The 24,975-nt window shown below is 46.0% G+C and overlaps 1 protein-coding gene across 1 annotated transcript in view; it reads right to left on the bottom strand.

The window, feature by feature from the left end:
* nek11 (NIMA-related kinase 11) overlaps positions 1–17,692 on the bottom strand; it is a 36,665-nt gene extending 18,973 nt beyond the window's left edge. The window contains 3 exon segments of the mRNA XM_039619903.1: positions 1,037–1,233; positions 16,340–16,472; positions 17,612–17,692. Coding sequence (XP_039475837.1) covers positions 1,037–1,233; positions 16,340–16,472; positions 17,612–17,692 — 411 coding nt within the window.
* Between the last annotated feature and the right edge of the window lie 7,283 nt (positions 17,693–24,975).

The following is a 24,975-nucleotide window of genomic DNA, read 5'->3' as shown; positions in this document are numbered from 1 at the left end:
ACGGCACCTGGTGTCATCAAGACAGCAGGCGTGAAAGATGGAGGGGGGTTCAGTTTCAGGCTGTTGCTTCATTGTGTCTTTATCAGACAGAGGGACTCTCCACAGGCCCAACATTTGCTGATGCAAACCTGCAGATCTGCAGCTTTTGTCACGGTTGCTTCATCTTTACTTCCTCATGTGTTGTGACTGAGGTAAGAAACTGTTTTTGAAGAGCACGGCGGCCCCGAACAAAGAGAACACTCGGTTTCACTGCAACGTCAAACAAACCAGACATGCAGGTGTAAGAAACGTAAGACAGGGAGGCATTTTAAACCCGATAAAGAACAAACTCTAACAGCTGCGTCGGGCAGGTTGGCTTAAGGCAGCTTGAACTCTGCACATTACAGAAGGACAGCGAGTTAGCGCTAACCCATGTTCCCGTGGTAGACGACGGAGAGTTTAAACCCACATCAGGCGTGTCTCCCACAAACAGGCAGTGTTTTAATCAAGCCTCAAGCTCCAGGGCTGAAAATGAGAACCATGCCTGCAGTGGGGGAGAACAGTCAACCCAAGCATGCTGAAATGCTACCAAAGCTGACTAAAAAGAAAAGACTTTACCACCATATGGCTCTTTGGGGCTTAAAATGCTCATTCAAACAAGCTGGTGTAGTTAGCAAAGTTAGCTACTGTGAGTGATCTGCATTCGGCATAAATAAGAAGCAGAAAAGCAAAGCCTGCAGTTCTTCTAACGTCCACTTGAGGCTCCAACAGTGAGGTTAAAACAGGAGCAAACAAAGACTAGTTTGACCTCTGCAGCTACTTTCCCCTGGTCATTGCAACTGTTTTAAATCCTTCACACGTTCGTTTTTTTAAGACTTAATGGTTGCATTATTGGGGGCGTGGCCTCTTTAACTGGCAACTGGCTGTAACTGCTAAACGCTGAAGGTCCAACTGAATTTACTGAGATTATTTTTGTTAAACGAGGTTTTGGATCAAAGGGATTCAGTCTTCCAGACAACTGGAACCTGTCCCTGTGAGTGCTCCTGGTTCCTGTTACCTGGCAGTACTCTGTGATTATGCAGAAGGCGTCTCTCTCCAGGAAGCTGTGGTAGAAGGTCAGTATCGCTGGGTGGTGCAGCTGAGACAGCAGCTGGGCCTCCTGAGTGGCTCTAACCGTCTCGTCGGGTCGAAGGTCACCCAGAGGAATCTGCTTCAGCACCTTCCTGGATGAGAGAGACGGGTCAGAGGGACGTTCTGCAGGTGAGAAGCACCTGTTTACTGATGACGTTCATGATGTTCACGGCAGGGAGCTTTTAGAAAAGTTTCAATGTGAACCAGTGCTTTGAAGTTGAAGCATGCACACAGCGTACTGGGTAAGAACTTTGTGGAGCGATGATATTTCTGCAATAAAAACTCGTGGTCACATCCAGAGGGAGAGCGCGCAGACTGCTAATGTCAGCACAAAGCTAAAAAACTGGAGCAGTGTGGTCTCAAACCTCCGTCCTCCCCCTCAGGGAGGTAATCAGCTGCTGCTCACCGAGCAGGCCGTCTCTCCTGCTCTTGTTAAATTGGTGAGCAGGTCAGCAGGTGAAGTGGAGGCTCTGGTTTATTAGCTCCCTGCTCTCACCCCCTCGACTTCACTTTCTGCTGTGAAGACAGCAGAAACACAGCACAGAGTCAAAGTGGAAATTTCTCAGTTAAAATACGACCTGCTTACTGTGATTATGTGATTTTACTGGCCCAGACACGTGCCAGACTTTGGTATCTTAAAACACCAGTGAGACAGTTTATTTTCTACTCGAGACACCGTTCAAAATTCTTTTATTCCATCTTATTTATCGCATACGAGCCCCTCGTTAAACGTCTGGATGATTGATGATGTCATCACAGGCAGCTGTGGATTTGCTGTCAAAGCAAAATCTCCTGGCCTGAAAACTGAAGCCAGCTTAGAAGCACCAACATCTGCAGTTCTGGCCGGTGTTCTGACAAACCATCCTACTTTGGCAAAACGTCCTACCCTAAGTAGTTTATGCACATTTCTGCTGTCACAGAGTAATTCCAGCACCAATTTAAGTAGGTATGATGGTTTGCCACTTAACTTTGCCCATCAGAGTATATTTGTAGCTCATATGCATACAGCCAGGATGGTTTGCCGCGTCATTTTACTTGTTAAAGTATGCTTGTAGGTAACATTCACAAAGGTAGCATGGTTTGGCACTTAATTTTACCCGTCAGAGTATGTGTGTAGCTTTTATTAACAAAGGTAGGATGATTTGCCACTGAATTTTAGCAGTTTAAGTATGCTTGTAGGTGACATTCACAAAGGTAGGATGGTTTGGCAGCTAATTTTACCGGTCAGAGTATTTTTCTAGCTAATATTCACAAAGGTAGGACGGGTTGCCACTGAATTTCATGTTGTGCGCATGCGCAGAAACAACGGGTAGGATGGTTTGCCAGAACACTGGTACGGCGAGTTTTTGGCTTCAGAGCAGCTGTATGGCAGATTCATGTTGTAACTCATCAGTTTAAACTTCATTAAAATGATGAGTTACAACATCATGTTGCAATATGGCACAGCCGTGACTGTGTCCATCCTTTATGTACAGTCTGTGAGGCTGTAGCAGAGCACTGGCGGTGTACTTTAGTAAAACTCCACTCTTGTTTAATCATTTCTTGTTTTCATGTTTTGTTTTTGTCATTTTAATTAATGCAGGAATCAGGTCACATTTCCATTTACCTGTCACATTATTTTTTCCTTTCTTCCTTTTTGAATCTTTTCTCCTGAGAAAAGGCAAAAATTTAAATAAAACAAGAGCGAGCTGTTTTTGAAATGTCATCTTGAACCCGCCTAAACCTTTTAGTTCAGGGAACGGGGGTGTTGTTGTCTACGCGCCGCAGCTGCAGACCTTTCTGCGGTGAAGCTTTTCATGTTGGGATGCGCGTTGCTGAGGAAAACAGCTGGATGCTGTCGATGCTGATGGCAGTGATGTGAATGAGCAGAGTGTCAGTCATCCAAGTGACACACACACTCACACTCAGAGACACACACTTCCATGAATCTGTAATCTCAGAGCTTTGATTCATAAAGCAGAACAGAAGGATGAAAGAGACATGAGCTCTGATTTCATCCTGCACACGACTGAAAGCAGGAGAGGCGAAAAGCCTTTGTGCTGCTTTTCAGTCTTTTGCACTTTTTTGCCTTTTCTGCTTTTTGTGTGTCTTTTTGTTGCTGCTTTGATTTTTCTGAATGTTGTGTGCGTCCCCTTGGACGAGCTCAGAAACCCTCCCCTGCTGTGAATACACTTCACTTCAGTACTTAAACATTTACTCAGGATTATTCCACAGAAACTAAAACAGCAAAGTAAACTTCTGTCTGCACTCTGGTGCTCGTCTTTGCATCAGACAAAAGGTGAAAAATGAACCCGACACACCTTTAACCTGAAATATTTTTAATGCCCAGCAGGGGGCGACTGCTACCAAAAGACTTCTTGTCCTGTAGAGGTGCACGGTCTTCTGTGACCTCACTAACACTGTGCTGATTTGCATCACATCACACGAGTAAAACATGACGTCCACCGAGAGTTCAGTTATGTCATCATCCAATGGATACATGGATGGATCATCTTCTCTGTCCCACCAGAAAATTATTCAAAAAGTTCATGACTGATTCGAAAGAGCAGCTTGTTAGTTTTCTGTAACAGAAAGGCATCAACTGGGTCTTTACTATGAACTTATTCGAATGTGATCACAGCTGTCAGACGCAGAAGTTAAATCCATCCATGCATCCGCTTCTCCTTTTCAGGGTCGCTGGAGCCTATCCCAGCTGTCATAGGGCGAGAGGCGGGGTACACCCTGGACAGGTCGCCATGTCGCAGGGCTGACACACAGAGACAGACAACCATTCACACCTACAACCAATTTAGACTAATCGATTAACCTATCCCCACTAACTGCATGTCTTTGGACGGGGGGAGGAAACCGGAGTACCCACGGAGAACCCACGCAAACACGGGGAGAACATGCAAACTCCACACAGAAAGACCCCGACCTGATGGTGGAATTGAACTCAGGACCTTCTTGCTGTGCAGCAACAGTGCTAACCACCGTGCCCTGAAACGATCCAGGACAACCCTGGACAGTCACGCCAGTGAAGCTTAAAACCTTTAATTGACCGAACCTCAACTCTAAATTGCGTATACAAATATGCAATGTGTATGAAATGATCATAACTGCACCTGTAATAGAAAAGGTTAATATGATGACAAACATCTTTAATACAATATCCATCCTGTAAGAAATATTATTAATAGAATAATGCTGTAAAGAATGTTATTAATACAATTATCATAATGCAGGTTATATGACAGCAATAAAAGACTTTCTGGATCTCCACAGAGGCCAAACGGACTGCAACTTAAGAAAACACCAGCAATAAGAAAAACACTGCAAAAGCACACTGGTCCGTCGGCTTATTGTCTCCCCAGAAACACTTCCCTTGTGCTTTTGGAAACCTATTTTTTCCTTTTTCATTTTTTGTTTTTTCTGTTTCTTATTCCAGGATATTTGAATGCATTCAGTTTACGCATACCCACAGGACACTCCCACTGTTTTCTGTTAAAGCCGCTGTCTTCACCTTCATCATTACACTTAAAGGGTCACAAATGTGAGCCAACACAGGGGAGAAGCTTCCCGTTCAAAGAACCACCGGCTTAGCGGCGCCGTTACCGCCTTTGATTTCACGTTAAAGCCAAAAGGCTGCTGGGAAATCAAATTCACAGCCTGAATTTATAATTTATGGGCAAAAAAATCCATTTCATTCAGTTCTTTGAGCCCTCACTGTGATGTGCACTGAGAGGGGCTTTTCTTCAGCTGCTCGCCGAGCTGGGAGCGCCGACCGTCCGTTGCTATGCAACTACAGAGAAAGGATGTTCGAAGTGCGATGCTCAGACGCTCCTGAGTTTGTGTGTGTCTTTGTTTGGCTGAGAGCAGAGAAACACAAGCTCTGAACCTGAACTGTAAACCAGAACGAGACCAGAGAAGGAAGAAAGGTAGGAAGGAAGGAAGGAAGAAAGGATTTCAATCAGAAGTCAAAGGTCGTGTCCAAATTCATGGGCTGCATCCTCCTGAGGACCCGGCCTTCGCGGTCTACGTGGGCCGGGTCCTCAGAAGGTCGGGTAGGCCGGAAGTAAACAGCTGGGGAAATGGGACGGTCTAGCCTTCTGATTAACGTCACCGCTGTGTTGGTGGAGTTGAATAAACTCGGCCGCCTGCTCCTTGCTATCTAAAATATAACAGGACACTGGAGTAAATTCTCGACCATCTCACACTTCTGTTTAATCAGTTTTCTGTTCAGCTGTGTGAAAACCAAGGAGGAACCCACCCGGAGGATTAATAAAGTTTTATTTAATCTAATCTAATCTAATCTAATAACTTTGTTCTCAGCCAAACCGATTTACTCACGAACAAATGAAACACTGAAAAAAGCCAAACAATAATATTTTAGGTTGTCTAAGTGACTTATATATTACGTTTAACCAGAGTAGCGAAAATCCGCGGTGATCTGAAAATCATGTGCCGGGAGTTGTGCCGTTCTCGGCGGCTTCAGTGACCCTCGAGCTCTCGGCTAGCTATCGAGCTGGTGGGTAACAGACGTCTCCGAAAACATCGAACCATTTTTGCAAATATGCAATATCTTGATAAACTGAGCAGATATTTGAAGTTTACACAGCTACATTCTCGCCTGAAAATACGTTAAAAGTTTATTTTGTGACCGAGAAAGAGTAATAAGAGTAATTTTAAGCAGGAGACACACCCACCAGCGAAGTACAGTAACATGAAGTAATTTACTTAAATATACAGTTGAAGTAGTTCCTTTTATTCGGACGATTTTCATCTGATGACATCAAACATGATGTGATATGGCCCACCATATCCCAGAATTCATAGCGCGGTCCAGCCAAATTTCAGCTGCCAACAATGGCGGCTGCTACTCAGTTTTAAAATTAGTCTTATTAATCTTTCTGGGTCACAAAATAAATGTTTAACATATTTTCAGGCGAGAAAGTAGCTGTGTAAACTTCAAATATCTGCTTGGTTTATCAAGACATCGCATATTTGCAAAAGTGCGCCGACGTTTTCGGAGACGTCTGTTACCCACCCGCCGATAGCAAGCCGGGGGTTCAATGGTCACTGAGCCGGCGAGAGCAGCGGACTCCCGGCTTCATCGTTTTCAGACCCCCGCTCTTTCGCTACTCAGGTTAAACATGATATATAAGTCACTCGGATAACTTAAAAATGTAATTGTTTGCATATTTTCGGTGTTTTATTTGTTCTGGAGTAAATCGGTTTGGCTGAAATCAAAGTTATTAGATTATTAGATTAAATAAAACTTTATTAATCCATCGGGTGGGTTCCTCCGGGATTTTCACACAGCTGAATAAACGTCAAACAGAAAACTGATTAAACAGAAGTGTGAGACGGTCGAGAATTTACGCCAGTGTCCTGTTATATTTTAGATAGCAAGGAGCAGACGGCCGAGTTTATTAAACTCCACCCACACAGCGGTGACGCAAATCTGAAGGCTAGACCGTCCAATTTCACAGCCTCGCACTTCCGGCCTTCTCGGTCTTCGAAGGACCCGGCCCACGTAGACCACGAAGGCCGGGTCCTCCGAAGGATGCAGCCGACGTTTTGGGACACAGCTATTGAATGTCGCAATGCTGGCACAGAGAGGAAGTGACGTAAGATTTGCGCATGCGGGGTACCGATCGGGTTTCCGGTACGGATCGGGTAGCGACACACCCAACCCATCCTTCAAATTCGGGGAAATGAAGGACGCATTTGTCGGCCGCATTTGAAGGAGTCGACGAATTGGGACAGCCTTCGTCGCCTGGCTCTGACGTAATCGGCCTTCAAATGCGGCCTCCGGAGGATGCAGCCGACGTTTTGGGACACAGCTACAGACTCAATTCACTCTTTCTACTGATTTCAAACACTCCTGCTCCTTTCTCCTGCTTTTTATTTATTCCTGTTGTCTAATATGTCTATTTCACTCCTGCACAGTTGCTGTTGAGCATAATAAATTGTTGGTATCAGAGAACAAAGGGCGTTCTCTTCTGTTCTGATATAATCAAACACGTCACCAGGTGAAGCTTCCTCTGGCCTGCTGTGGCGTTCCACCTGTCCCTCAGGTGATCATTTTATTTCAATGCATCCTCCAGCGTCTGAGCCTCTCTGAGAGGCCACCCAGCTGGCTCCTACAACTGCTGCTTCCTGCTGAAGGGAAAGCTTAGCAGGAAGTGGACAAATCAGCACAACAGGAAGTAAGACTTTAGAGCCTCAGCAGGCTGGACGAGCACAGGCAGCAGTTTGAGACATTTGAGCACACTGATCAGTCACTCAGACAGATTATGAGTTCACAGGACATGAGAGAAATTTCTAAAAGCTCCCTGAAACATCTTCAGTTGAACCAAAATGCCACAGCAGGCGTTTTTCTTCTCATTGGCTTCCTGTTAACTGCAGATTTTTTTTCACATGTAGTCCTGAATAATCAGGATCATAACATTAAAGACCTCACAGTTCCTCATCAACCTAATAAAGGACTTCTTTCTCAGACTAGTGATTTATTTGTGGTTTCTAGAGTTTCTAAAAGTAGAAGAGGAGGCAGAGCCTTCAGCTTTGAGGAGCTGCTGCAAAGAAACCCCGACCAAGGGAGATCAAGAATAAGGCTCCGAGGACCCAAAGCAGGTGTGTACAAACCTTTGGAGCAGATCTCAGGTGAATTCAGGAAGTTTGTGCTGAACGAACCTGAGCGTGTTCTGTCAGGGACTGAAAACAGAAACTCCAGGTGTGACAGAGATGATGGAGGTCGCACAGCTGCTCCTAAAACCTCAGAGGAGACGAGCTCAGGCGAGTCACTGCTTGCATCATGTTGTCTGTGTGATAGCGTCACTGTCAAAGCCAGAAGTATGTGGACATGTTTGTATGCTGCATAAACTGTGTGAATGCAGCGCTGCTCGACCATGACATCCATCCTCCTGTTGGCTGCATTTGAAAAGTTCTTCCTGGCTTTCAGGAGCAGAAGATAAATGAGATTCTTTTTCGCTGCTTTAAATAGAGCCGGCCTGTAGCTTAAATGGGTCAGAACAAGCTGCTTCAGGAAATTGTTAAATAATGGTCAAAGAAAGAAAATCGTTTACAAAACAGCTTCCTGATATTAGACACTCATTACAGCATGGAATACAACTCTACGCATCAAACACCAACAGGATCCACGACTGAGAGCCTGGTACGCTGCTCACAAAGGTGTCTGTTATACAGCAGGTGTGCATCCATCCACTCATTCATCCATCTGACGATCCAACCGTCCATCCATCCATCCGTCCACTCATTCATCCATCCATCCCCGTCCGTCCACTCGTTCATCCATCCATCCATCCATCCGATCATCCATCCATCCATCCGTCCATCCATCCACTCATTCATCCATCTATCCATCCATCCACTCATTCATCCATCCATCCCCGTCCATCCACTCGTTCATCCATCCATCCATCCGATCGACCATCCATCTGTCCGTCCGTCCACTCATTCATCCATCTGACCATCCATCCATCCATCCATCCGTCCGTCCGTCCGTCCGTCCGTCCGTCCGTCCATCCATCCATCCATTCGCCATCTATCATTCATCCATCTGACCATCCAACCGTCCACTGATTGATTGATTGATTGATTATACTTTATTCATCCCGAGGGAAATTGGGTTAAGGCTGCCAGCCGTGCCAGCACCGTCTTACCCATCCGACCATACATACATTACACAAACATCACATGGGGAAGACAGGTCAGAGAGGTATAACATGGAAAAGCACAACATGAGGAAAGATAAGGAGAAAAAAATAACTCCCCTCAGACTGAGCTCCAACAGGGAGATCAGTTTGAGAACAGAAAAAAACACCTCTGCACATGAAAAAACTCTTAATACACCAAAGAAACACATGACAAGCAACAGGGGCGGGTAAAGGGTGAGAGACAGCCAATGTAGACAGTACATCGGGGCCTGCAGCCTGTGCGCTGGTCTCCTTGATCCACCGTCAGCATCGGAAGGGAATAAGCGTCAAAGGCGTTTGGAAAGGGAGGGGGAATGAGTGTACATCTGCATGTGTATATATGTCTGTGTGTGTGTGTGTGCATGTGTCCAGAGTTCAGCTGAGACAGTGTCCTTCGCCCTGCCAGGCTAAGTAAACAGTCTTCCAGCCAACCCAGGTGGCCTTGCATAGAATGGGAAGAACAGACAAAACACAGTCGTTATCAGGGTGTTGTTGTTCAGCTCCAGCCTTGAGACCACAGCTGGCGCCAAAGGGCTCTCCGCATGAAGTGATGGTGGTTTTTTACTTTAGTGCGAACAACTCATATGAATTTCAAAGCAGTTCTAACAGTCCGACACTGGTCTCTCAATCTTCCATTGGAGAGCCGTGAGCTTCTCCATGATGTTATCAAACTTACGCTCCGTGATGTTATCATTCTTGTGGTCAAAGAGCCAATTCTGAGAACTCACAACCGCAGTGAGCTACTCCAAGATGTGATCAATTTGCGCCCAGAGGTGTTTTTCCGAGCGAGCCCCTCCAGATGTAATCAGTTTGCACTCAGAGGTCTTGTTCTGAGTATTCACGGCAGCCGTAGCTTCTCCAAGATCTCATCCGTGCTGCACTCAATGACCCATTTTGAGAAACTCACTCCTCGTCCCATCGTTTCAATCCCAGTGGGCAGCCTTGTGGGGGTTTGAACAGCCGGTTCCGCTTCCTTAATTCTTCGATAAGTCAGGGCCAAGCCAGCTCCGATCAGCAAGAACCCTGTTATCATGGTTCCGAATAGGTAGATATCTTTAGCACTCAGGCTCACCCGAGCCCAGACTTCTCGTTGAAGGGGTGTCAATCGCATTCAGAGACCAGTTGATCAAATCCATAATTCCTCTTTTACGTTTTAGAGAACAGACTGTGAGAGAGTGTTCCAGGGAAAAGTAATACAAAAAACACGAGACTAGACAAGGACACAAGAGGCTAAGCAGGGGAGCTAAGGGAGAGAAGGAGGAGGAGAAAAGTGCGACCGCCTTCGTCAAGAGCAAGAGACGGTTAAGCCCATCCATCCATCCGTCCGTCCACTCATCCATCCATCCATCCATCCGTCCGTCCATCCATCCGTCCATCCATCCACTCATTCATCCATCTATCCATCCATCCATCCATCCGATCGTCCATCCATCCATTCGCCATCTATCATTCATCCATCTGACCATCCAACCATCCATCCATCATCCATCCATCCAACTGTCCATCCATCCATCCATCATCGATCGATCCATCCGTCCATCCTTCTTCTTCCATCTCCATCCGGGTGCACAGCTGTAAAAATAAATCACCATGGTTCCTAGATTTTAAAAAAATGGTTTCACAGCTCACAATATATTAATTTGACATAAACTTTGGTAACACTATCAGAGCCACGTCTCGGGCTTGTCGAGTTTCTCTTTGCAAATGGAAAAACCAGAAGACCAGACCTTGTGTGCATTTTTAACCGTTATGTTTTCCATATTTTACACTTATTGTAATGTTTACTTTCTCAGCAACATTAACCACATCTGCAAAAGCTCCACTTTCTAATTTTCTAGGTTACTGCAGACATTTCCAGACTAAGTAAGAAAGGAAAACATCTGCCGACATATGTGAGACCGGTCTGTAATGTCTCATTTAGGGTGATTAAAATCTCCAGCACCCGCTGCACTGAACAGAAATGTTTCACCGCATGTGGTGTGCAGTCTTTCAGCTGACAAACAGATGGGACTTTTGGATTTTACCCAAACTTCACCTCATACAGTAAATCCACAGTGCAGATATCACTGTGAGATTCCTGGGAATGCCATCCAACAATGAACCACTGCATCCTGTGAGTGTCTGCAGATGAAAATGTAAAAACCAGTATCTGAGACATGAGTTTTAAAAGCAAGCATTTTGTAAGAGAGTTTGGAGAATTTGTGTCCCACTTTTAGGTTTTCTGGTTGTTTGGAAGTGTTTCTTCTTCTGTTCTTTGTCTTTGGAGAAAACGCTAAAGATTTAAAAAAAAAAAAAAAAAAAACCAGACTGAAGCATCTTTAATCAATCTTTAACTTTCAGTAAGCAGAAAATAATCTTATCCCATGAGACTATTCATTTTTTATGTATTTCATTCCCTTTGAACCTACATAGAGTTTTATTCAACAAAAACATGTCCAATAGTTTCTACATCTCTGCTACCAGAAGCTTCCTGTGCATGATTTGCCTCTTTGTCCATGAGGCCTTCTTCTGTGGACATTATCCTGTCAAAATATACATTTTTGGGTAAAGTTTAAATTTAACATCAGATGGTTGCACATTTGGTTTGGGGGCAAAGTTTCTGGATCTTGTACTCATGACAATCTTTGCTCCGTCCTCAGTGTGACTCCTGAAGATGAAAATAAATGTAAAAGATCGCCCTTCAGTAGATCCATCGTTACAGAGACATGAAGAAGGGGACGCGCAGCGACTTCTACACGGAGATGTGACATTTAAATCCTGCTTTCGACTTTTATGGACGTGTTCTCACAATTTTTTGGTCACACTTTGTACGACCTGCTTTCCACAAGGATCTTAGCTGTTTCCCAAAACGTCGTCTGCATCCTTCAGAGGACCCGGCCTTCGCGGTCTACGTGGGCCGGGTCCTTCGAAGACCGAGAAGGCCGGAAGTGCGAGGCTGTGAAATGGGACGGTCTAGCCTTCAGATTTGCGTCACCGCTGTGTCGGTGGAGTTTAATAAACTCGGCCGTCTGCTCCTTGCTATCTAAAATATAACAGGACACTGGCGTAAATTCTCGACCGTCTCACACGTCTGTTTAATCAGTTTTCTGTTTGACGTTTATTCAGCTGTGTGAAAATCCCGGAGGAACCCACCCGATGGATTAATAAAGTTTTATTTAATTTAATAACTTTGATCTCAGCCCTCTCCGTGAATCGCTACCTTATCGTGGTGGAGGGGTTTGTGTGTCACAGGGATCCCAGGGCTATGTTGTCTGGGGCTTTTGCCCCTGGTAGGGTCTCCCATGGCAAATTGGTCCTGGGTGAGGGACCAGACAAAGAGCGATTCAGAAGACCCGTATGAAAAGAACATCGAGGGAACAGTTTACCCTGCCCGATAGGGTTACAGGGCCCCGCCTGGAGCCAGGCCCGGGAGGGTGCCCGAGGGCGAGCGTCTGGTGGACGGGCCTTAGTCCATGGGGCCCGGCCGGGCACAGCCCGAAGAGGAGACATGGGCCCATCCTCCCGCAGGCCCACCACCCGCAAGAGGCGCCATAGGGGTCGGGTGCAATGTGTGTCGGGCGGCGGCCAGGAGCGGAGGCCCTGGCGGACCGATCCCCGGCTGCCAAGACTGGCAATAGGGACATGGAATGTCACCTCTCTGGTGGGGAAGGAGCCTGAGTTAGTGCGTGAGGTTGAGAAGTACCGGCTAGATATAGTCGGGCTCACCTCTACGCATGGCTTGGGCTCTGGAACTTGTCTCCTGGAGAGGGGCTGGACTCTGTCTCAGTCTGTAGTTGCCCCTGGTGAGAGGGTTGGGGTGGGTATTCTAATATCCCCCTGGCTTGCTGCCGGTACGTTGGGGTTTTTCCCGGTGGATGAGAGGGTTTGTTCCCTGCGCCTCAGGGTCGGGGAACGGGTCCTGACTGTCATCTGCGCTTATGCGCCGAGTGGCAGTTCAGAGTACCCAGCCTTCTTAGAGTCCCTGGGGTGCTGGAAGGTGCCCCACCTGGAGACTCTGTTGTCCTACTGGGAGACTTCAATGCTCACGTGGGTAACGACAGCGAGACCTGGAGGGGCGTGATTGGGAGGAACGGCCTCCCTGATCTGAACCCGAGTGGTGTTTTGTTATTGGACTTCTGTGCAAATCACAGTTTGGCCATAACGAACACCTTGTTCGAACATAAGAGTGTCCATAAGTGCACGTGGCACCAGGATGCTCTAGGCCGCAGGTCGATGATCGATTTTGTAATCGTATCACCAGACCTGCGACCATATGTTCTGGACACTCGGGTAAAGAGAGGGGCTGAGCTGTCAACTGATCACCACCTGGTGGTGAGTTGGATCAGGTGGCGGGGAGGACGCTGGACAGACCCGGTGCACCTAAACGCGTGAGTGAGGGTGTGCTGGGAACGTCTAGCAGAGGCCCCAGTCCGCGAGATCTTCAACGCACACCTCCGGCAGAGCTTCAACAACATTCCGAGGGAGACTGGGGACATTGAGTCCAAATGGACCATGTTCAGCGTCTCCATTGCCGGGCTGCTGCATTGAGCTGCGGCCGCAAGGTGGTTGGTGCCTGCCGTGGTGGTAATCCCCAACCAAATGGTGGACACCAGAGGTGAAGGGAGCCACCAAGCTGAAGAAGGAGTCCCATCGGGCTTGGTTAGCCTGTGGGACTCCAGAGGCAGCTGACAGGTATCGACAGGCCAAGCGGAATGCGGCTCGGGCAGTGGCTGAAGCAAAAACTCGGGTGTGGGAGGAGTTCGAGAGGCCATGGAAAAAGACTTTCGGACTGCCTCAAGAGATTCTGGCAAACCGTCAGGTGTCTCAGGAGGGGAAAGCGGTGCTCTACCTGCACTGTGTATAGTGCTGGCGGTGCGCTGCTGACGCCGACTGAGAAAAATTGTCAGACGGTGGAAGGAATACTGAGGACCTCCTTAATCCCACTGACACGCCTTCCGAGGAGGAAGCAGAGTCTGGGGATGAGGGAATGACCCGCCAATTTCTGGGGTCGAGGTCACTGAGGCAGTTAAACAACTCCTCGGTGGCAGAGCCCCTGGTGTTGATGAGGTCCGCCCGAGTTCCTGAAGGCTCTGGACGTTGTAGGGCTGTCCTGGTTGACACGCCTCTACAATGTTGCGTGGAGATCAGGGCAGTACCCTGGACTGGCAGACCGGGTGGTGGTCCCCATCTTTAAGAAGGGAGACCAGAGGGTGTGTTCCAACTACAGGGGGATCACACTCCTCAGCCTCCTGGGAAAGTCTATGCCAGGGTGCTGGAAAGGAGAGTTCGTCCGTTAGTCGAATCTCGGATACAGGAGGAACAATGCGGTTTTCGTCCTGGTCGCGAACACTGGACCAGCTCTTTATCCTCTCAAGGATACTTGAGGGTGCATGGGAGTTTGCCCAACCAGTCTACATGTGTTTTGTGGACTTGGAGAAGGCATTCGACCGTGTCCCTCGGGTGTCCTGTGGGAGGTGTTGCGGGAGTATGGGGTGTCTGGCCCACTGCTACGGGCCATTCGATCCCTATACAACCGTTGTAAGAGTTTGGTTCGCATTGCCGGCAATAAGTCGGACTCGCTTTCCGGTGGGTGATGGGCTCCGCCAGGGCTGCCCTTTATCACCGATTCTGTTCATAATTTTATGGACAGGATTTCTAGGCGCAGCCAAGTGGCGGAGGGCTTTCACTTGGTGGCCTCAGAATCTCATCTCTGCTTTTTATGGATGATGTGGCTCTGATGGCTTCATCGGTGGGGGCCTCCAGCTCGCACTGGAACGGTTCACAGCCGAGTGTGAAGCAGCAGGAATGAGGATCAGCACCTCCAAATCTGAGGCCATGGTTCTCAGCCGGAAAAGGGTGGAGTGCCCACTCCGGGTCGGGGATGAGTTCCTGCCCCAAGTGGAGGAGTTTAAGTATCTCGGGGTCTTGTTCGCGAGTGATGGGAGAAGGGAGCCGAGATCGACAGACGGATTGGTGCTGCGGCTGCAGTGATGCGGACGCTGCACCGGTCCGTCGTGGTGAAGAGGGAGCTGAGTGTAAAAGCGGCTCTCAATTTACCGGTCGATCTACGTCCCGACCCTCACCTATGGCCACGAGCTGTGGGTAGTGACCGAAAAACGAGATCATGGATACAAGTGGCAGAAATGAGCTTCCTCCGAAGGGTGGCTGGCCTCTCCCTTAGAGATAGGGTGAGAAGTTCGGCCATCCGGGAGGGGCTCAGAGTAGAGCCGCTGCTCCTCCACATCGAAAGGAGCCAGTTGAGGTGGTTCGGGCATCTGACAAGGATGCCCCCTGGGCGCCTCCTGGGTGAGGTGTTCGGGCATGTCCCACCGGGAGGAGGCCCCGGGCAGACCCAGGACGCGCTGGAGAGATTATATCTGTCGGCTGGCCTGGGAACGCCTTGGTGTTCCCCCGGATGAGCTGGAGGAGGTGGCTGGGGAGAGGGAGGTCTGGGCTTCTCTGCTTAGGCTGCTGCCCCCGCAACCCGGCCTCGGATAAAGCGGATGAGGATGGATGGATGGATGGATGGATGGATGGATGATCTCAGCCAAACCGATTTACTCCGGAACAAATAAAACACCGAAAATAGGCAAACAATTAAATTTTTAAGTTATCCGAGTGACTTATATATCATGTTTAACCTGAGTAGCGAAAGACAGCGGGGGTCTGAAAACGATGAAGCCGGGAGTCCGCTGCTCTCGCCGACTGGAGTGACCATTGAACCCCCCCCCGCCCCCGGTTTGCTATCGAGCGGGTGGGTAACAGACATCTCCGAAAACGTCGGCGCACTTTTGCAAATATGCGATGTCTTGATAAACCAAGCAGATATTTGAAGTTTACACTGCCACTTTCTCGCCTGAAAATATGTTAAAAGTTTATTTTGTGACCCAGAAAGATTAATAAGACTAATTTTAAAACTTAGTAGCGGCCGCCATTGTTGGCAGCTGAAATTTGGCTGGACCGCTATGAATTCTGGGATATGGTGGGCCACTTAAGGACACACCCAACCCATCCTTCAAATTGGGAAATGAAGGACGATTTGTCGGCCGCATTTGAAGGAGTCGACGAATTGGGACAGCTTTCGTCGCCTGGCTGTGACGTAATCGGCCTTCAAATGCGGCCTCCGGAGGATGCAGCCGACGTTTTGGGACACAGCTCTTTATGTCTGGTGAGTCTTTATGTCCAGCTTTTAACTCATGGTAAAAATTAGAGATGTGCATCCCTCGTTAATTTAAACATGTAGCAATTATGCTTCTACATATTACTTCTACAAGGACTTTGATTTAACTTGTCAACTATTCAGACTGAATATTGAACTGAAATTCACCCTGTTAGCTCACAATAAACTTCTACATGGACTGTAAACCATCATCAGTCATCGTACGGTTTCTCTGATGAATCCTGCTCTCTGCTTTGCTTTCAGTAAAGACAAAAGTATGCTGACAGCTTCTTTTCAGAGTTTCCTCCATCTTGATAACAACACTCAGCCGTGACATGTGCTGCACTTCTGTTGCCATGGAAACCGCATCCAAACGGATAGAGGGGTCACGTACCTGGGGCGCTTACCGTTTTCATTTTGTCCTCTAAAGTCTCATTTTTTCCACCGTAATTAACCGGAGCGCTCTTCCTCACTCCCGACGTGCGACACACGGCGAAAACCAAGAAGGCGTGAGGCCGAGTTCGTCTCTGGCACACGGAGATGTCAGAGATTTATGAGCAAACGCTGACACGTCGATCAGGCCACCCAGTCCAAATTTATCAGAGAGGGAGAGGCGAGAGGGGGGAGGAGGTGAGGAGAGGGGGGTGAGACCTGTCAGATGGTGAAAAGGGCAGAGATGACGACTCTAAACAACGGCTCGCCATCTGCTTTCTGACAACACAAAGACTTCTCACGGTCGGCTTCTTTCTGAATGACGCCCTGCAGAAAGATTCAGAAAACCGTCCTTCAGCGGCGCCGCTTCCTGAGCCAGTGGCACGCAGCACTCGACGTGCCACATGCACCACCGTTATTAAAGTTTGTTTTCAGTCAGACAGCACAGGAAGTTCAGCGCAGAGACTAGATTCTTTTTACTGAACTGCTTACTACAACGAAGGGTGAAGCCAGACTAGAAAAGGAGCAAACGAAGGCTTTTAAAATTATTTTCAGCCACAATCTGCTCTTAAGCTGAGACTGGCTGTGACGTCGCCCACTCATGGAACCTTCTTGAATCCTCGACAGTGTTTTGAGACCAAACATGATGAGAAAAGTTGGATATTTTGTAAAGTACCGCGCCTGCGACCTGGTATTTGTGTTTCAGACTTTGTAATTATATTATTTGATTATTGTTGTTCATGGTTTTGGTTTTCGTTAGAGATTCAGCCTGTGTTTAATCTCTGCTCCTGTGTCTACTCTGTGCTTGACCCGTGTCCCACGTTTCATGTCATGTTGTCTCATGTTGCGTAAACCACAGAGCCTTTCATTGTGAGCATGTCTCTGGATAACACCTCCAGCTAAACACCGTGAACCGCTGACAACAGCTGAGGGCAGAAGATGGATTGGGGGCTGCAGCTAGCCTTTATTAGAAGGACTTTCAGGAGATAACAAGGACAAAGAGGAGCATAAGCGGGGGGGGGGGATTGAGCAGCACGCTCCAGATTGATCCAAACGGTAAAAACTGCCGAGAGCTATGAGCTCAAATGTGTAAGAGTAAACATGCAACTGCACCAAAGGTCTATGGACATCTGAGGGCACAGATATTAACAGCTCCACACTCATCACAGCAATAATTCAATTTTATTCATATAGCACCAAATCACAACAACACTCGCCTCAAAGTGTAAGGTACGGACACAGTCTTGGTGGTGATGGTGGGAATCCCTCCTAACAGGAACGACTCCATCGTCATGGGCATGAATGTCGTGGTCATTTTGGCTTTTTAATCATTTTCTTTAATCTGTTCTTTTCCTGGACTGGAATGACAGTACAGCACACACGATTTTAAAAAGCAGGAATCTGGTACACAAATTTGAAATTAGTTTAGATTTCTCTACTCCACACAGCAGCGACATGTACATACAGCCCCACTAACAACCACCAACAAGCTCCTGGCATAATTCGGTGCATATATGACCACGCTGAGCTGGTTTCTTAGCACAGACCTGAGTTTTGAGTATAGGCCACAAATGGTAATTCAGCCATATTCAAACACACATCAGAACTGGTTTTGGAATCAGGCTAACAATAAATGGTCCTCCCCGACCTCAACGCTGTTAAAACACTTGTGAACTACACTTAAAAGCCGAATCTGTACCAGGGAACAATCATCTTTAAATGAACCTAACCGTCACGGTCCTGGTCAGTGACAGTGTGTTGATTATTTGATTTCATCATACTTTATCATTACTAGTCTTTTGGTTTATGGTTCTGTGTTTCTAGCTCTAGTAGTTCTTTGTTCTGGGATTTTAGTTCTTACGTTTTGTTTCTGTGTTCCCTTTGATTGGTGTCCATGCCTCTTCCTGGTGTGTTTCCTATTTTATTTTGATAGTTTCTGTCCTGTTTGCAGTGTCTGGTTTTGCTTCCCTTGTCTCGTTCGGTCTAAGTTCTCCCAGCTGTGTGTCCCTCCTGTCTCCCGTTCCCTGATTACTCTGGTGTCTATTTAAGCCCTGTGTTTTCCTTGCTCTGTGTCATGTTGCACCCTCATATCTGTCTGCTGGGTAAGCCTTGTTATGATTCCAGTCTAGTTAATTTTCTGTTTGTTTGCTAGTGATGTCCTAATGAAGCTTTCTGAAGCACTGAAGCTTGTATTGAAAAACGGTTCATTACTCGAAGCTTTTCAACACAGTCCTCTCTGGTGACATCTGGTGGCCAAAAATATGAAGAGCAGCTTGAATCCACAAAATAAAACCAACTGCTTCATAATGATTGCTCACTCTACAGAGTGGAACTCTGTCTGATATTGGGCTGCTGTTGTGTTGCTTTGAACGTGTATTTTTTTTGGTGTTAAAAAATGTGGTTTATTTGTTTAATAAATAATTTTGACCAGTAAACTTTCCTTGTTTAAATATGCACCATGGTGTGGTCTTTCTTTGCTCGTGACTTCTTGATGTTGGGAAATATAATAATTGAAAAATACCACGTTACATATAACATACATATAATAATGCACATTATGGAGTATGCTTCTGCTGTGAGGTCCTGCCTCCATGTACTTATGCAATTAATCACTAGACGGGTATATTTATAAATAATATTATACTAGGGAAATTTTCCTATACATATTTTTGACCTGGGGGTAGAATTGACTGTGAACTGGAAAGGAAAAATACTTATGAACTTGCAAATTAAAAACATGATGCATTTAAGGAAACCCTTTTTCATTTTTATTTAAGAAGAGAATTAGTTCCACTGTGCGATGGCCGAGCCTGTTCCTTTTCGTGGAGATAATTTCTCCTGCCTTAAGATAAATGCCTTCACATGGAACAGAAGAGGCTGAAGTGCAGAGAAACTGGTAGAGATGCAGTTATGGCTCCACAAACTATCAGCTAAAGAGAATAAATAAATTAAATTGCTGCACATTTTGTAGACTAACATTTTAAGATTATTTTAAAAATGAAATAGATCTTTTTATAACATTAAATGTTACGAGTCAAATGGAAGTCTTTCTAAAGTTATTTAATGATATTTATATTATGAAAAGCAGATTTTTGACATTTTAAGTTTTTCCCGTTTTCAAATAAAATAAAGACGCACAAAACAAAAGCAAACAGCCAGAACACAAAGCTGGAAAACCCACCTGATTGACCAAAATCTACTCAAAATACTCCCACACAACAGAACCTCCTCCCTTCCTCGCTGGCTCTCAGTAGAATGATCAGTGGTTTGCTATCTGTCACCATCAAAACACTCCACAAATCCCGCGAATGATTCACCTGCTTATAAACCATTGAATCAGATACCGAAGCAGTTAGGTTCGAAATGAAGCTTCGGACGTCACTGATCACGTGACTCTGGCCAAACGAATCAAGCTTCGACACAGTGCTTCTGAAGCAGTGTGTTGATTTTTTTGACACACGCAAACACACGCTTCAAGCGAGCCATCACTATTGTTTGCCGTCCAGTAAATAAAGCTGAGTTTACATTGGCCGTCTTGAGTCCTGCACTTGGGTCCTGCCTGCCGCACACAGACCGTGATAATTCTGCTGAGAAGGTGGACAAAAATCCCGACAGAAGTCTGGTCAAGGTGCAGCTTCCTAATGAACGTTTAAACAAATATTAGCTGTACGTTCACTCTGACCCCGTTTGCTTTAGAGAAAATCCAAAATGATGAAAAAAAATTTTTTTAAATCAATTCTTGTTTTATAAAGTCATTAAAGATTCCAGCATAGGAAAATAAATGTTCAAAGAAATCATTAAAAGCATAAAGTCACCATGACATTCATGCCCATTGCGAGTGGATGTAAACATGTGACCAGTCGCAGTGTTTGTCCACTTTCTCACAGAAAGTTTCTCTTCCTGAAAAGAAACAATTTTCTAAAAAAGTCTTTGCTGTCACTTTAATGTAAATCTGATTCTAACCTGATCTGATCCAAACCCACAAACAGTCCTTTGAGTCCCAAAGTGAGGACCAGAGATAAAGTCCTCAGAAGGTCTAACACTATGACCCGTCCTCACAAACATGGACATTTGACCAAAGACACAGAAACACACTCTGCTGCTGAGTTTTGGCCGTTGGATTCTGGTTTGGAGATGACAGAAAGATGTGCTGGAAGGACAGCATGCTGCATCCCCCTGTGTGTGTGTGTGTGTGTGTGTGTGTGTGTGTGTGTGTGTGTGTGTGTGTGTGTGTGTGTGTGTGTGTGTGTGTGTGTGTGTGTGTGTGTGTCGCCCACTCGACCATTCATGTGTTCAGTCACTGAGGTGAGGAGTCAGAGACGTGATAAACATGAAGGCGGTGAGGATTTCTCAGGTCCTCATCCTGCTGTAAAACTGCCTGAGCATGCTGTCATCCTCCCTGGCTGGACTGAAGAGTGTGCGTGTTTGTTTGTACTTCTATTACAGACTCTGTGGGGACTTAAATCAGTTGGACACATTGTGGGAGCACGTCTCGTTTTGGGGACAAAGAGCGAGTCCTTATAAGTGCAGGTGCATCTTAGGATGAAGACTGGGTTTACGGGTTATCCTCCTGATGATGAATGTGCACGACTGTAACGCCAACGTGATGATGAAGGCATGCGAGAGAGAGTGTGTGTGTGTGTGTGTGTGTGTGTGTGTGTGTCAGGGTTGGCGAGGAAGCAACAGAGCGTGACCGATAGAAAAAGAGAGGAGTGAAGAGATGGAGGTAGACACAGATAGGACAGAGATAGAAGAGATATGTTATCAGTACTTGTGTCAGGTATTTCCTGTGAGTGGCTCCATCTGAGCTGATTAATAAGGACCTCAGATCTCTACATCGGCACAAGTACAGCACAAATAATAAGGTGTGATTAAAAGTATTTCAGCATAGTCAGAAAAACTCCTTTACTCTTGTTTACATCTCTGAATCCTAAACTTCCTCTAATACTGCAGCTGCATGAGATCCATGCAGGTTAACACAGCATTCATCCCCCCTGGCCCTTCTGTCCTGGGACACTTCAGGGCAAGAGTCAACCCAGTTTTATTTATATAGCACCAAATCACAACAGTAATCACCTCAAGGTGATTTATATTGTAAGATAAAGAGCCTACAATAATACAGAGAAAACCCCAAAAATCGGACGCCCCGTTCTGAGCAAACACTTGGTGACAGTGGGAAGGAAAAACTCCCTTTCAACAGGAAGAAACCTCCAGCAGAACCAGGCTCGGGGAGGAGTGGCCATCTCAAAAAGGGCGAGGTCTCTTTGACTGACAGATGGATGGAGGGCAGGCAGCTGTAGCTGTTACCTGCCTGCTAGGCGTCTCCTTGTGCTGCATCAAGTTTATGCAGTTGGTGCAATTGAAAGTATTTAATATAATTGTCAAACCATTTTCTGATAGAAATCCTCCCATTTTATTGATTTAGCACAAGTTTGCAAGTATCTGCACGCACACATGCACAAGGCTGATGGACAGAAGTCACTAACAAAGTCTGCTAGTATTAGCAAATTCATTGCTCCATGCTCTCTTCCTTATTTGATCAATTCTTTCTTTGTAATAATAAAACGGAGGGAGCCAAATGTGTTGGTCAAAGAACAAATAACAATGTTTGTCACGTGAGAATGACATTTTTGGGCTCCACTCATTATCAACATCATGAAACAGGAAGTGTTTGGAATGGAAGTTTTTTCTTAGTTAGAGCTCAGAAGAACTGGGTGCTGCCCCTCAGCAGGCTTCCAGTAATTGACCAGTCACAGTAAGGCCTATTTTTAGGGAGGGGAGCGAACAACAGGAGCTAAAATGATTTGTCTCGAGATGAACTGTGCACTGTAACAAGTATAGGAACTGTTTTAAACTCTGAATCATCCAAAGCTGGTCCATGGATAAGGTACGCTTTAATAACAGATGTTACTCAATTTTGACCATTTCATAAATTAATGTCTGACACTCGGTTCCCCTGTTCATGTCTGGGTCATAAGTGTGTTTTTTATTGAAGAGTACGGCCGCGTTAAGTGCACATGAAAGAAGAAGAAGTCAGACTGACTCTCTGTGAATCAGAGCCACTTCAGCTCGGACAGAAAGGATCATGAAAGGATCGCGACTGCAGCCACCAGCTGCTGAACGCATCCTGAGCACAGGTTTGGTGTCTCTTCTGATCTGTGATGTATTTAAATCATGTGGTTTGTTCAAAGGGAATACGCATTTACGACTGACAGCTCACCACTGTTGAACTCGCACACAAAGAAAATCTTTGTGATGACGACAAGCAGCAGAAGGAAACCAGTGAGACCAGTTCATGTTCTCACATCTTCTTCCGCTGGAACTATTTCTCCCGCAGCCTCAAAGCAACGAGCCGCAGTGCAATCCCACTGAGCTCTGTGTGAAGGGAAGGAGGCGGCTCTGTTCGCCGAGCTCGCTCCACACAGACGTGACTGAGTGTACCGTCAGCTGACTCACCGTCTCTGCTAACATCCACAGACAGGTTCCTCGCACAAACAGGAGGAAACAAACCCTGAGAGCAGGAAGAAGAGCTGAAAACAGCGAAGAAGAGATAAAATCCCAAGGGTGAGGACGACAGCGCAAAACTCATGATGTGCACAATTCTTTTTCCTCTTTTTTAATAGCCGGTACATAAAACTAAGCCTTGGTGATACAGAGCATACACCAGGAGGGATATTAGGCCCCTTAGGTCAAACTGAGTGATTTGTGGCCCCAATAAGTTATTCATGAGCTCAGGAAGTAAAGGAAGTAATAAAAATATGATATTCATAAAAAGTATGATATTCATAAAATTATGATATTCATCCAAAATATGTTAGTTCATAGCTCATTGCTTTTTCTTCCCCCCCAAAAAAGAACTAATTGATTATTTAGAAAGTTTTTATATCAAATAGCATTCTTTTATTTTTAAGCCATTAAAAAGTTTTTACTTTTTTTATGCTTAAAAAACGCCATCTGGTGGTGGCTCAGCGCATGTGTGTGCACGCGCACGCCCCCGCGCGCTCGTGGGCGCGCCTGTCTCGGGCCCGTGCTTGTGTGTGTGTGTGTGTGTGTGTGTGTGTGTGTGTGTGTGTGAAAATGTGTTAAACCGTAGTAAAAGTGCTTAGTTAAACTTGTGCTTTTGTAACGTTCAGTATGGCCACACATACAGGGTGCATACCTCGTGGGAAAACTTTATTTCAATTTATTTGCATTTGTTTAATCCGAACAAGGAGATTTAGAATCAAAGTCCGACTCGCAAAAAACTCTCGCAATCCCCCCGAGCATAAACGCACCGCGGCTCCCAACATAAAAAACTTCTCCAAAACATGCGCAACAAAAAACCCCTAAAATAACTTGTTAGGGACCCCTCTGTTCCCAAAACCTTATATCCGATAACAGGGGAAAACACCTGAAAAAATCCTTAGTCTTTTTTCTTCAAACGATCCCTCTTTCTCAAATTCAGCGCACCGCGGCTCCCACCAAACCCCTAGGCAAACAAGCAGCGAAACCTCCTCAAAAACCCTCCATATTTCTATCCAAAATACGCACTACAAAAACCCTAGAATAACTTGTAGGGAACCCTCGATACCCAAAGCCTTATATTCGAAAACAGGGGAAATCCTGAAAAAACTCCTTAGTCTTTTTTCTTCAAATCAGCCCTCTACTAGCTCCGTCTCAAATTCAGCAAAGTCTAAGTTCTCCTTTCGCTCTGACTCGCATCGCACCGCTCCCAGAGCAGCATCTTTTCCTTCTTGTTCGCTCCGTATCTGATACTTAATGATTCGGGCTCTTCGTTCGAAATTTGCGCCGGAGACCAACTCCGCCTCACAGGCGTCCCTAACTCGCCCCGCTGCCAATCACATAACAAAGGGGCGGCTCCACTCGCACCCCAGTTAGCCAATCGCACCCAGCTCGGATTTTTATGATCCCCCGCTGAGGTTAAGACTGGCTTCGGTCTCTCACAAGCCATCTGACTTCAGAAGCATGGACAACTGGCGTCGGTCAGACTGCCTGTGAGTTTGCAATAAGACCCCTTTCTCCGGACCACTTCAACAACAGCTGGCGCCTCTTTCCTTATGTGCATATCAATCGGTAAGTGTTACTCTTGCTTTCTAACTACATTTTTGCACTTTCCTTTTAACCATTTTCTTTCAAAAAAGCTTTTCATCTTCAAAACCATGCAAAATAGGTTTTCTAACACCTGCAATACACTTTAAAAATATATATAAACTCGCCTCTAACACTAAGAGCTAAAAAGTGCTTTAGTACACTAAACTATACCAGCGATCATGGCCTCATCAGGTACCTCATTTTTCTTACTCTTGTTCATATAATGCTTATATTTTACTGTTTTTTGCTGTTTTTAAATACTCGTTGTTATTTCTTTTTTAGACTCTGAAATAAGCGTGCTCAACTCTTCTCTTTTTGATTCTCTCGATCGGATTGGTAGGTTTTGTTTCATTCTTATTCCCCGTCTTAAAAGCTAATTGTACAAGAAAAAACAAAACATTAACCCTCTTTTCATTTTATCAAACTTCTTTTAGACATCTCGGATTTGGACAACTTTGTTTTCCGGAGCTCACCTAGTTCTTCTCCACCAGTGCTCTCTCCACCAGT

The sequence above is a fragment of the Oreochromis aureus genome, linkage group 11, assembly GCF_013358895.1.
Source record: "Oreochromis aureus strain Israel breed Guangdong linkage group 11, ZZ_aureus, whole genome shotgun sequence".
Classification (NCBI taxonomy): domain Eukaryota; kingdom Metazoa; phylum Chordata; class Actinopteri; order Cichliformes; family Cichlidae; genus Oreochromis; species Oreochromis aureus.
The sequence above is the reverse complement of the archived record's forward strand: the minus strand, read 5'-3'. Positions and strand labels throughout refer to the sequence as shown.